The sequence below is a fragment of the Lissotriton vulgaris genome, chromosome 11, assembly GCF_964263255.1.
Source record: "Lissotriton vulgaris chromosome 11, aLisVul1.2, whole genome shotgun sequence".
Classification (NCBI taxonomy): Eukaryota; Metazoa; Chordata; class Amphibia; order Caudata; family Salamandridae; genus Lissotriton; species Lissotriton vulgaris.
In genome coordinates this window covers 285163327-285178032 of record NC_141699.1, presented here as the reverse complement: position 1 = coordinate 285178032, position 14706 = coordinate 285163327, and the positions used below count along the sequence as shown (strand labels likewise).

Below are 14706 nucleotides of genomic sequence, written 5' to 3'. Positions count from 1 at the left end.
GATGACATTAGCAAGGTCCGACACATAGATATTAAATAGTGTTGGACTGAGGGATGAGCCTTGAGGTACCCCACATGGCAACAAAAGCTTAGCAGATTGGTATGGCCCCAAAGTGACGGCCTGGGTTCTGTCTGTGAGAAACGAGGCGAGCAGATTTCTTGCAGTTTGGCAGACGCCAATCTTACCGACACGGTCGACCAAGATCTTATGGTCGACCGTGTCGATAGCGGCTGATAAATCAAGCAGTACCAAAACTGCTGTCCCACCCTGATCTCGGATTGCTCTCACTTCGTCTGCAGCTTTAATTAAGGCAGTTTCGGTACCGTGATATTTTCGGAATCCGAATTGTGTATCATCCAGCAATCGGTGTTTCTCGATGTGCTCCGACAGTTGTGAATTCATAGCTTTTTTCAACCACTTTAGCTATGAAAGGGAGGCTGGCTATTGGCCTGTAGTTTTTTAGTTCGGTTTTATCGAGGCTTGGTTTCTTTAGAAGAGGTTTCAGTAGTGTATTTTTTAAAGAGTTGGGATATATCCCTGAGCTCAGAATAGAATTACATACTTGTGTAATGATCGGTATAATGGAGTCCATCACTGGAGGAAGGACAGAGAAAGGGCAAGGGTCCAGTGCCGATCCTGTTTTAATTGTGGCGACAATAGTTCTTATACGGTCATTCGTTAGAGGTTTAAAGCTGGCGAAGGTAGCTGGATGTATATTGGGAGGAGTGGGGTTCATTATAGTGGAATTAGAGGCAAAGGCTTGGTAGATATCATCCACTTTGGCAAAGAAGAAATTGGCGAGCTCATCGCACATTACTTGGGAAGGAGGGGGAATCAAGTCGGGAACGTTGCCTGACAAGGTTTTGGTGATCTCATATAGTTGTTTGCTAGAGTGTTTGGCTTGCTCGATTTGGTCTGAGTAGAAGGACTTTTTGGCTTTTACTATCATTGCTTTATAAAAAGCGAGTGATTCTTTGTAGCGTGTTCTACTTACTATGTCATACGTTTTCCTCCAATGCCTTTCGCAGTTCCTTTTATGTTGTTTTTGCGTTTTTAGTTCATCCGTGTACCACGGGGCTGTTGGAATGGATCTGTTCTTGGATATAGACTTGATAGGAACTAAAAGATTGGTAGCATGGCCTAGCCAGTCCTGGAATTGTTGTGTTGCCGTATTTGGATCAGAAGAAATCAGCGGTCGCGTACTATCCAACTGTTAGAAATAATAAAACTCATTAGTAGTGTAGAAAGTATACTATTTTAACTTTTGTTGTACCTGGGCCTAACTAGAACGTCCCTGTAACCTTTGTGTATTTGTAAGTTTTTTAAAATATGATTTCTGTTTCCTAACTGTAACGTCCCTGTAACCTTTTAGTTTTTTCAGTGAATTTCTAAAGTTTTAAAAATTGTGTTTGATTTCTATAACATCCCTGTAACCTTTGTTTATCTGCCTGAATAAACAAACTTGATTAACACTTACGGTTGGTGTGGCTCGTGGATCTTTGCTGTACACGCAGGGGTTCATCATATATATATATATATATATATATATATATATATATATATGTATATATATGTGCTGGGGGCTAGACTGTTGCTGCTTCTAGGCTGCATTTCCCCTAGGATTTCACACATACTCTCTGTGAGACCATAAATTACAATATGCTGAGGTTCTGACTAACCTACAAATATATATGCTGGAGGACTTCCGTTAGGTCAGAATCACCAACACTACGCCACTTTTTAGTGTTGGGCCCAGTACCTATCCTAGAAACACAATAATCGCTCTGTAAACACAATAAACCCTATTGTTTGGCCTGTGCTCCTTCTCAATGCATTAAATAGCTAAAATCCTGCATTGCTATTTTTTCTATGGTCATACTGGTAAACAGGAATAATGTCACATTGTTTTAATTACACATGATGCTTAATTACCTTTTAATTTTGTTTAAGATATTGTTGTGCGTATAATGTAGTGTTGCGTTCCAAGTTCCATGCTTGCAGAAAGCTGTCCTTAATAAATTCGAGTACTACACACGTACCTGTTGGCTTCCCTATTTTGGGGAAAAACTTTGGTGGATATATATATATATATATTTCGTTGTCAAGGCATGTGTGGTAAAGGCAAATTTGTGGTAAAGGATGTGTTGTCAAGGCACGCGTGGTAAAGGCCTGCGTTGTGATGACGTGCAACCCACTATACCCTATTCCTCTCTACACCACTCCACTGTACACCACTCTACGCTATTTTTCTCCAGTCCATTGTACTGCACTCAATTGTACCGCACTCCACTGTACCACACTCCACTCTACACCACTCCATTGTACACTATTCCACTGTACGCCATTCCACTGTACCACTCTGCACTTAGCGCCACTCCAGTTTGCACCGCTCCAGTTTTAGGTTAGAAATTCTAAAGTTATACCTTTTAATTAAAGAAATTGCAGAACACTTTCAAATTATTATAATTCACGCACCTCCATACCCAGTCTATTCAACTCGGGAGCCACAATACAATAACTATAAGTTGCGCCTTCTCTATGCAATGCTTATTCCCTATATTATGTAATTATTACCATCTAAAATTATAGCATTTACGATAACACAACATCGAAAATCACATCATTGTGAGAACGGAGTGCACAGTAGAGTGGTGAGTTATAGTTAATGTATTATGGCTACCGAGTTGAATGCACGGTGTATGGAAGTGCGCAGGTTATAATAATTTGAAGGTGTTCTGTAAATTATAAATTAAAGTTATAAGTATAACTTTTAACTTTTATTTGTATAGAAAAACTAAATAAAGTTAAGTAATTTAAAGGTGATGCATAAATCATCATTTTAAGTTATAGTATAACTTTAGCATTTCTAAAGTTTGTTTAGTTTAAGTTTGGTTGGTATAGAAAGAATAAATAAAGTTTGCCTAACTATAGCAAAAGTTTAACCTTTAGATTTTTCATTGAATAGATATAGACATGGTTATGGACATTACTAGCATCCCACTAGTTCTTTATGGCCTGTATGACTCAAGGGTGGTTAGGTAACACTTGTGGCAGGTATTTCTGGTGTCATTAGAAACAAAGGAAGTTTGTCCTACAGCAGGCCCTGGAGCTCATTGATTTGCCCAGTACCTCCTTTTTAGGTTTTGACCATGCAGGGCATTGTAAAGTTAAAGAGGGCTTGCTGTTGAAACATGGCGCATGGTAAATTGTCTACTTCAGGCTGCAAATATCACTCACATAATTATTAAATCCCAGCAGCATTATACTTTTGCATAAAGATTTAAGCTTTATAATCTTTATCTAAATGTACTATGCATCTAAACCTTAGGGACACGCATTAAGGTTTATAAAAATAGGAGTAAACACTGCTCTGTTAAACGCTGTGTAAGTGGTCACTGTTGGCACTATTTAATACTTGATCCATACTCTTGGTTTTTCTCTTTACGTGGCGTCACTGGAGCTACCTAAGTGGACCGTACTGCCCAGCAAATCACATAGATTTCATTAGGTAGTCGTGGATGGTGGCAGGTGGCTCAGTTTGATCCAGGCAGGAGGAGAGCAGTGGCAGGTATGTGCACATGCTCTGCAGAGCTGACTGCTTGAGGAAAGAAGAGTTTTCTGGGTGCAGAGGTACAATACAGACCAGTCCTACGGACTAGATGTAGTGACTGTGCAGATTACTACACATGAGCTATCAAGGTCCTTGTTCTCAGAAGAATTAAAGGCAATTTAGAGTGTACCACACTGACTCACTATCATTGGTTGCAGAAGTAGTAGCAACGGAGGGTGCAACAGACAGGCACTCTCAGGCATCGGTTGCAGATGTGGCAATGCAGCGTGCAGACTCTCAGGTCCACGAGTGATTATTGGGTTCTGGGGAAATAGTCCTAATTCTTTCTCACTCCAGTTCCTATAAACCTTAACGCAAATAGTGAGATACTCGCAGCATTCTCCTCTGGTTCTCACTTTCCTTAGTACATGTGTAGAATGACTCTTGAAATCGAAGGAATATGCCAGATATGCTCTCTGTGTCAGTCTATAAACCGTTGTTTTTCTGTTGACCTAAATCCAACTGTCTCGTCAAATTTAAAGTTGATCTCAAAGGTTGGGTTTGGAACAAACAGTCTGCTCTAAGTGTATTTTCCTTTCTGTGAGTCACAGGTGCAAGGCAGCCAAATTTAGGTGAAACTGTCACTATTAGTTTGTATGTTGCTCTCACACAGCTCTGTTCATCAACACAAAGTGTGGGATGCGAGGATGAGTGTTGGGAAAGCAGCCATAGTCTATATAAACGGTGTAAAATCTTCTGCCGTCCTTTTGGTCATACTTTTGCTTATGTGCTGGGCTAGCTAGGTCACTGGCTGCCTTACTGCAACTGCTTTGGTACAGGTCCATTGCAACAAAAGGTCCTTCCATCTCCCTTGTCTAACAGAATAATTCAAGCCAGATAGTTGCACTAGAATTTAGAAAGAATTCCTGAGGAAGATGGAAGTCTGAGGAGCAGCACAGGAGTACATGCAGGGAAACCACTGAATATGCAATTGCACTGGTAGCAGCACTGGCCACTTCTTAATCCTGTGGAACACCCTACCTCTTTAGGACTTGCACACAGCCAGGGGGATCCCACATGGGTAATCTACCTCACATACACCTCTACAATCGCATCCGGACTCCACACACACCCTGGGAAAATACGTGGTCCATTGTGACATTTTTACCATGGAAGGCTTGTAGGCTGTCTTCCCAAAGGTATTATGGTATAAAAGCATGCGCCCAGGGCTGTAATCAGTTGCCACCTATTGTTGGTAGTAGCATGGCCTGGTCTCGTGGGCAGTGGGTATCTATGTTGAAAGAAGTGCCACTTTTGGTTGACTTAAATTACCCAACATGGCTTAGCAAGCTGCTGATGAGCAAAATGCCAACATTGTGTAGAGCACTTGTCAGGATAGTGTTGACACAGATCTCATGCACCAGTAAATATATGGAGTCTGCCAGGACACTAAAATGAGAGGCAGGTTGTTACATCAGACTTTCGACCTTTCAGTTGACATCCAAGAGATTGTTTATTAATCAGGCAGGCTATTTTGAGTGCAGGTGCTCTTCTGTTGTGTATCTTTCATATACAATTGTTTTACAGTTTATGGCAAGATGCAGTGTTCTTTATCACTTTCACAAAGGAGGCAGATTTGTGCTCATGCAAATACTGATCACAGTGTTCTTTGCCTGGATTGCAATATGCTCGTATTGCTTTGTAAGCATGCATTGTGTCCTGTTGCAAGTAGAATGAATTAGGTAGTGGTCCCTATATTAAATGTTTGAAGCAGGCATTGTAACTGCTTTACTACCAGTTGCACAAATGCAAAGCAGCCCATTTCTTGATGATCCAATATGGAAGGCGAAGCGGCTTTCCCCCTGTCCAGTGAACTTTTTCCTTTGTGATCTATGCCACAGGCATAAAGTGATAATTTTCCTGTCTCTCTGTCTCATGGTCCCCTTTCTGATTCACCAATTCCCCGCCCCATTCTCTTGATTTCTCTGTACCCCTTCTTCTGTCTTCTATTCTCTCTCAGAAGCTGGCCCACACATCTTCTTTCTCAGCCAACTTTTTGCTCCCTCACCCTCCTGTTTGCTCTCTTGGTCAACCATTTATTACCTTGCCACCGCTCGTTTTTTTCCACTGCCTGCCTTGTCTTGAGTGTTTTTCCTTCGTCATTGCCTTCCAATCTCACTCTTCTCCTTTTCTCCACTTTTTACCTTGCAGGTCTTCATGCTTTATCTCTTCATAATCAGCCTACCGTCATTGTTCTTTGCTCTTAATTTTCAGATGAAAGAAGATCGTTTCCGGTCTCTCTTTAGTGCCTTTGGAACGCTAACGGATTGTACCTTGAAGTTCACAAAGGAAGGAAAATTCCGTAAGTTTGGCTTCATTGGCTTTAGCTCTGAGGATGAGGCAAGAGCTGCTCTTAATCACTTTAACAAGGCCTTCATTGACACTGCAAGAGTCTCGGTAAGTTTCCTAGGTGGCTAAACTTTTCATTGTAGAAATTAACTTTGTGGCTGAGATCAAATCGCTGTATTTAAAAATTCTGTTTGGTTTTGGAATGATTAACGCATATAAAAAGAATTCCTCTTGACATTTGTTTTATGTACATTTTCACCTCTATTTTCATTTTTAATATCCTGAAAACCTGACTGAGATTCATCTTTGGTGGGTTGATCATTCACTGCTATTTGGAATCCTATGCGTTTGGTATCGATTTTAGTCTAATGTGTTTGAAACAATTTCTGTCGCCTTAGCTGTCTTAAAAAATGTGTGCTTGACAAAATCCTATGCTGGTTATCTTATAACGCATTGCACAGACACAGATGAAAGATTTACAATCACGCTTGAATCTTGTCAGAACATCGGTTCTTTTGTAATTGCTCTCTTTCCTTATTACTAGCTATGATTAAAAAAAAATTACGGGCTGGACAAACCGCCTACAAAAAGCTTATTGTTTAAACTGAAAAGGCTTTTAGCATAAATGCTGTAAACAGTTAACACTCTGTCGACTATTTCATAGGATCCCTATAACGCATACAATTAAGTTAATTTGTTTATTTTAAATTTTTGTAGACCGTAGGTGATAAAGTGTGGAACATCAATAAACATAAGCACCTTTAGTTGTCTGAGAGACAGGTAATAAAACTTAGCAAGCATATAAATCGACGATTTTCTGCACAACAACTAAAAGCTCTGAGAAGACAATTTAAAAACAGTCCATTATTGCTCCCAAAGTAAAACTTTTACAGGAACAAATGGACTCTTTCACCAATTCTGTTAAACCATTTCACTATATTTATCCGAACATCACTCCTATCGCCAAATTCTACCAACTACATTAGCTGATAAATGTGACACAAATTGTTTTCCAACCTGCTTCGCCTTGGTAAAGACATCATAAGCTGTGCTTCCGAACAAATCATTACCTAGATAACTAAAGGTCAGCTCTTATTGATGATTAATGTGGCTTCTGGTTCTACTGTAGTCTTGAGAACACCACCCTAACAATTTAAATGAGGTACTGCACAATGTAAGCAGTGAGAACTCCTGTCTTATTATTTTATCTGATCCTTGAATAAATTGTTTTATAGTTAATCACAAAAGGCTAATCTCTCAATCTTGGAACACTGCATGGACCTTGACCAACCCCTTTGTTGGTTTACCTCTTTCCTAACCAGCCATCTCACACGATGAAGATGGATAAATCATTTCTCGGCCTGTCCAACAGTGTCATGTGGGGTTACTGAGACATAGATTTAGCTCCTACTAGACCTACTAGACACCATTTCTCCCGACGTCGCCTTCCTAACAGAAACATGGATGAACGCCTCATCAGCCCCAGACATCACCATTGCCATCCCGGAAGGCTACAAGATCATCCGTAAGGACCGCACCGACCAAACAGGAGGAGGCATCGCTATCGTCCATAAGAACTCCATCCGCATCTCAACCAGCTCAGACGTCAACCTTGCCAGCGCCGAACACCTTCACTTCCAGATCCACACCGACCCCAAGACCACACTCAGAGGCACACTCCTCTACCGACCTCCAGGACCCCGCGCACAATTCAGCGATGTTATCACTGACTTTATTACCCCACACGCCCTCCCCTCCGAGGAATACATTCTACTGGGAGACCTCAACTTTCACCTGGAAAAGAGCAATGACAGCAACGCCACCTCCCTTCTGGACAATCTCGCCAACCTCGGACTCAAACAACTTGTCACTACGCCCACCCACATCGCAGGTCACACACTCGACCCTATCTTCACCTCCAGCAAACATGTCTCCTTCAGTCACACCACTATTCTCCATTGGACGGACCACAGCTGCGTACACTTTACCTACAATAAGACCACAACTCACAACCTTCCTCAACCTACTCTGCGAAGAAACTGGAACAAAATCACCATCGACCAGATCTCCTCATCGCTTCTTCAAAACCCCCCTGCCCACTCCTCATACCCCGACCAAGCAGCAATTAACCTCACCCAATGGCTATCCAACAGCGCCGACATCAACGTCAAACCAAACTAGGCAGCAAAAACGCCTCCTGGTTCAACGATGATCTTAAGAAATCAAAGAAACTCTGTCGCTCCCTCGAGAAGGCCTGGAAAAAAGACCCAAACACCAGCACCAGGGACGCCTTCAAAAACGCCACCCGCATACACCACCAACTTATCCGATCTGCCAAGAAAGCCGCATTCAAAGACCGACTAGACAACAACGCCCACAACAGCAAGGAACTATTCAACATCGTCAAAGAATTTACCAACCCCTCAGCCAACTCCAACGACATCACCCCCTCTCAAGCCCTCTGCGACTCCCCAGCTTTGTTCTTCCACAACAAAATCGCAGACATCCACAACAGCTTCGACAACCGACCCGGAGACCAACCCACCCAACCTTCTGCAGGACCTTCACCCCCCTTGAACATCCTTAATGACTGGAACCCAATTTCCACTGAGGACACCATTCGCCTGATGAACTCCATCCATTCAGGATCCCCCTCAGACCCTTGCCCTCACCACATCTTCAACAAAGCAGACTCCATCATAGCACCACACCTCCGAGACGTCATCAACTGCTCCCTCAAATCCGGCACCTTCACAGAAAGCTGGAAACACGCCGAACTCAGCGCCCTTCTGAAAAAACCCACAGCTGACCCCACCGAACTCAAAAACTACTGCCCCATCTCGCTCCTCCCATTCCCGGCTAAAGTCATCGAGAAAGCTGTCAACAACCAGCTCGCCGCCTTCCTCGAAACCAACAAATCCCTCGACTCCTCACAGTCCGGCTTCCGAGCCAAACACAGCACTGAGAACGCACTCATCGCAGCACCAGACGACATTCGAACTCTACTGGACAATGGAGACACAGTCGCCCTCATCCTCCTCGACCTCTCCGCAGCCTTCGACACAGTCTGCCATAGCACCCTTCTACAGCGCCTCAGAAACATCGGAATCCAAGGAATAGCACTGGAATGGATCACCTCGTTCCTCACCGGAAGAACCCAGAGAGTCCGCCTCCCACCATTCCACTCAGAGGCCACTGAAGTCATCTGCGGCGTACCACAAGGGTCCTCACTCAGTCCCACCCTCTTCAACGTATACATGAGCCCCCTCGCGGCCATCGCACGCCAACACAACCTCAACATCATCTCCTATGCTGATGACACTCAACTGATCCTATCACTCACCAAAGACCCTAACATCGCCAAAACCAACCTACATGAAGGAATGAAAGATGTAGCCGAGTGGATGAAGCACAGCCGTCTGAAACTTAACTCAGACAAAACAGAAGTCCTTATCTTAGGTACCTCCCCCTCCGCCTGGGATGACTCTTGGTGGCCAGAGGCCCTTGGAAAAGCACCCATCCCGACGGACCACGCACGGAACCTGGGCGTCATCCTGGACTCCTCACTCTCTATGAACAGACAAGTCAACGCCGTTTCATCATCTTGCTTCAACATTCTTTGCATGCTCAAAAAAACATTTCGCTGGATCCCCACCGAAACCAGAAAAATGGTCACCCATGCTCTGGTCACCAGCCGCCTGGACTACGGAAACACCCTATACGCCGGTATCACTGCAAAACTCCAGAATAAACTCCAACGCATCCAGAACGCATCAGCCAGACTCATACTAGACATCCCACGTAAAGACCACATCTCTAATCACCTGAAAAACCTCCACTGGCTCCCCGTCAATAAGAGGATTACTTTCCGCCTCCTAACCCACGCACACAAAGCACTTTACGAACTTGGACCCGAATGCCTCAACACACGACTTTCCTTCTACACCCCCTCCCGCCAACTACGATCCTCCAACCAAGCGCTTGCTACCGTACCTCGCATCAATAAAACCTCCATGGGAGGTAGATCCTTCTCCCACCTCACAGCTAAAACCTGGAACTCACTCCCCACTCACCTTCGTCTCACTCAGAACCACCTAGCATTCAGAAAGCAACTTAAAACTTGGATATTCGACAAGTAATTCCCCACCCTTCTTCAAGCGCCTTGAGACCCTCCGGGTATGTAGCGCGCTATATAAATCTTTGACTTGACTTGACTTGACTTCTCTGTTCAGTTTGTACCTTGAGCCACTGAGCACAATATTTGAGGGATTGGACCTTTATATTCACCAATATGTGATGACACCAAACGCTGCTTATCCATTACTCTCCAAACATGGTTGGCTGCCAACATTTGGATGCTTAATGCCCAGAAGGATACGTTCCCACTGATTAACCCTTCTATATGAACACATTTGACTCTGTATTCTTCCCCATTTTCAAAGTAAAATATCGGTCTTGGTATCTCTCACCTACAGGTACATTGTTAGGCTTTACTTTAGAATATTCACTTTCTCCGTTTTTTCTTGTAAACAAACTAGTGAAATCTACCAGTTTTCACCTTTTTCTGTCTTGTACACAACTAAGAATAGCACTCCACTGCCTGGTTATCTTTTACCTGGATTTTGACAGTGCCATTCTTGTTGTGTATCTTCATTCTTGATTTTCCCTCTCAACGCCATATTACACCCTGCACATGAACTCTTCTGTTTACCATGAAAGTTTATTGCATCACCCTGTTGCAATTGATATTGTCAATCCGTTGAAGCAATTGGTAAATATAAAACTAGTTGCCTAGTCTGAAATGCCTTAAGCCTACCTGTTTATTCAGTCCACGTACTTTGGAAGCCTCTCTTTTCTTTTTATGCCTGAAGTAAATGAATATCTTTTGTTGCTCACTGTTCTGCAAAACATGTATCGGTTTGTTACAATGTAAGCAGTCTAATACTGTTGTTAGTCCAAGATAGCTCCTTAAAACGCTTAAAAAATATAATAATTAAAGTAACTTGCCTTTCTTTCCTTTGCTTACCTATCTTATGTACTAAATGATTCTAATTTTGTAGAAGAATATCAGAGTTTTATTCATGAATGCCTCTGTTCCGTGGATTGAAAGTCCTTGTTAAACTGTGAAACACATACCATCACCTATGGAGATGAGCACTTATCTTTCATAAATCGGAATAACAACAGTCAATTCTTATTTTTCTCAAAGGTTGAATTCTGCAAATCATTTGGAGACCCAACAAAAGCGAAGGCATGGAGCAAGCACTCTCAGAAACCAGAGCAACCAGAGAAACCTACAAAGAAGACAAATTCCACTGATACAAAGAAAGTAAGATGGGTCCTCATCGTTTGTGATTGGGATGGGGAAATATACATATCTGATCTTGCTGTAAAGTGTTTAATGTGGCTAATCTCGTCCCGCATTGTAATATAGGGATTGTCCCTTAGGTTAGAATCCTGATTCAGACTTTCTGAAATCTCATATTCTGGCCGGTCGGTATCTCTTACATCACAGGAATTTGTTCCTATAATGAGAAAAACATGCGGGCCAGAGTTCCTTTCCACATGCTTTCTCCCATTCTAGTGACAAATTCACTCATATTAATTTCAGCAGGGATGGTGCATGCCGGGGGAGGGAGGGGTATAGGCTGCCAGGCAAGGAGGAAGTCTTGGGTGACAGGAGACTCTGGTCTCTCTGAGAGGAGCATTATTAGTTCTCTCTTTGTGCTGGAGGACATTGACAGACGCTGAGCTGCAGTGGCGGCTCCTCCGCTGAGGCGGAGCGTCACCTCACTGCTTTTAGCAGTGGAAACGAAGGAAAAATAAAATGATAATAACTGGATGTTTTTATCATTTTATTTGTTCCTGTGTCTTTGCAGGGTGGGGGTGCTCTGTTCTCAGAGCAGAGGAAGAAGTAGTGACACTCTGTAAACTGCACATGACTGTTTGACCGGCCCTCCTGGGCGGGTCACACAGTCATGCGCACTTTGCCTGTTCTCCATCCTGGCTGCATTACAGCCTGCTTGGAGAACATGCGCAGGCCCCCATTCAATATGCAGCATTGTGATTGGTCAGGGGAGCTTGGCTGCTTCTTTTTCCTGCTGGAGCGGAGGAATGAGGACAATGAGATACGACACGGAGAGATGCATGGAGGTAATTTTAATTTTTTATCTTTACCTCCACCTGCCCCGCCTACCTCCCCCGATCTGTGCCAGCCACTACTGCTGAACTGTACTTGTGTGGTCTTCCTCTGGCCCTTTTAATCCATGGTTTTACAGGGTGCACATCAACACCTGATAGATGGGTAAGATGTTCTCTGCATCTGGTAATGCCAGGTGTGGAATGCCGGGCCACTTGAAATTGGACGTAGATATATTCACCCCTGGTGATACCATTTTGCAAACTCGTAATGAGAGCCTCAGTAGTGCAACAATTCTTTTGTCTGCCTTGCATAAACCTTGATACTCTGTTATATTACCATATTGAAGGTGCACTTTGTTGTTCTCCTATTTTCTCTGAATGGGTCACTGAGCCATTATTGTTGATTTAGTGGGGATGTGATTTCCTTTCCTAGCAATAAGATCACATTTGTAAACTGCAAACTAGACCTCAAGGGCTATCCCAGTGTTAGCGGGCTATTCCATTTTGATGCCTCTCATGATGATGCACCAGCATGTTATAAAATCTGAGTTCAGTTTATTTCTTGTGTAAAGTTAGTCTTGTGTAAAGTTAGTCATATATATATGAATAAATCCTTTGCTGACTGCTGATAACCCCGTGAGTGCTGTATTTTCTTCTGACCCGGCTGGGTATCTAAGAGGAATTGGAGCAATCATTTGTAACGCGGGGCACCGCCGCGCAACAGCACCCGCTTGGGAGTGACTCGTGCCATCGATGTACAAGGAGCTTAAATATATATATATATATATATATATATATATATATATATATATATATATATATATATATATATATATATATATATATATATATATATACTTATATTTTTGCAGGTTTTTAAGAGAAATTAAACATGTTCATCAGTGTAGCCATTGTATGCCTCATTATGCTCACCACAAATACTTTCAAGGTCCCGATATATGAAGGCACAAATCACTTTTCTTTTTAAGCTCATATACATGCAGCACTATAATAAATAGGTCCGCATTTGACACCTCTCCTATAAATTTGGATACATCAAATAGGTTTTCCAAGATTAAGTGTGCAAGTGCAGTTTATCAGTGCAAAGTGTCTAGAGGGATAAAGATCACCTAGACCAGTAGCATGCAAATCACAGGTTTTCTTCAATGCCAATATAGTCTACAAATATTTTTTTTCTTTTAAAGCATACTGCTTTTCTAGCCATACTAGTGTCTCTTCGTAAATTATGTTAGTATGTTGTCTTTATTTGAATAGCATTCTTTATTGCACGCAATTGTGCTTTTTTGTTTAAGATTATCTTTCTAATAAGTCTGTTTATTTGTAGGTTAAAAAGAAGGAAAAAATAGTGGGTGCTCTTGAAGGGGTGAGTACAAAGTATATGCCATACTGAGCTCAAAGTGGAGAATATTTTGATATTTTCATTGAATGAAGCACAACATCCAAAACACACTTCAAGCTGTTCCATGTTCCCCCTCTTGTCACAGGCTGTTCTATATGGCAAGCTGTGACATCTTTCCACAATTCTAGAATTTTTGTCTTCGTTGCCCACTTAATCAGTTTTTTTCTTCTCTGGTTGGATGTTTTCTGCTACTAGGTGAAGGCCAGTTTCTTACAGGATGCAGGTATCAGGAAAGCCACGCACTCATTTTTACTCTATTCTTCATCACCTCCATTGTTTGTTATCACATTACATTTGCCTATTCTCAGCTACTGAATACTTCACACTTAAATTCGTTTGAAAGTTACCGCCTCTGCTGTAGGGATGTTGACACATTTCCTAGTAAGAAAGGAGATCAGTTTTTTTTCTTCTCTGGTTGGATGTATTCTGCCACTAGGTGAAGCCCAGTTCCTTACAGGATGCAGGTATCAGGAAAGCCACACACTCATTTTTACTCTATTCTTCATCACCTCCATTGTTTGTTATCACATTACATTTGCCTATTCTCAGCTACTGAATACTTCACACTTAAATTCCTTTGAAAGTTACCGCCTCTGCTGTAGGGATGTTGACACATTTCCTAGTAATAAAGGAGATCAGTTTTTTTTCTTCTCTGGTTGGATGTATTCTGCCTCTAGGTGAAGCCCAGTTCCTTACAGGATGCAGGTATCAGGAAAGCCACACACTCATTTTTACTCTATTCTTCATCACCTCCATTGTTTGTTATCACATTACATTTTCCTATTCTCAGCTAATGAATACTTCACACTTAAATTCCTTTGAAAGTTACCGCCTCTGCTGTAGGGATGTTGACACATTTCCTAGTAAGAAAGGATATACAATCTTTAAGTACTTACTTTGCAAGCCGTGTGGTGTCGTCGTGCTTCTACACAGAAAGAACCTTTAATGGCACATCTGTCTTAAACATAAAGCGCAGTTGCCACTGAATTGCCACTCTGCCTCCTTCCCTTATTTAAACATAGAACAGTTATTCTGTTCATAGTTCTAATAGGACTAATTCTTTTTGCTTCTTTCTGCTGTGAAAGCAACTCATAGCTACACTCTGATGCAGTAAGTTTGGCATTTCAGCCCTAGGATGTTCACAATATCCCCAGTATCGATTAGGCATTGCCATGCAGTTGCCACAGTGATCTTCAGGAATTATGGTGTGCATGTGTTGCTCTACTCTAGTCCGAGAAGGAAAAAG

The 14706-nt window shown here is 42.3% G+C and overlaps 1 protein-coding gene across 1 annotated transcript in view; it reads left to right on the top strand.

Annotated features, from left to right (window-relative positions):
- The window catches only part of RBM19 (RNA binding motif protein 19), a 543939-nt gene that overhangs the window by 11865 nt on the left and 517368 nt on the right, over positions 1-14706 (top strand). Inside the window, exons 2-4 of the mRNA XM_086943257.1 lie at positions 5825-6007; positions 11109-11228; positions 13386-13424. Of these exons, the coding sequence (XP_086799383.1) occupies positions 5825-6007; positions 11109-11228; positions 13386-13424 (342 nt within the window). The remainder of the gene's footprint in view (positions 1-5824; positions 6008-11108; positions 11229-13385; positions 13425-14706) is intronic.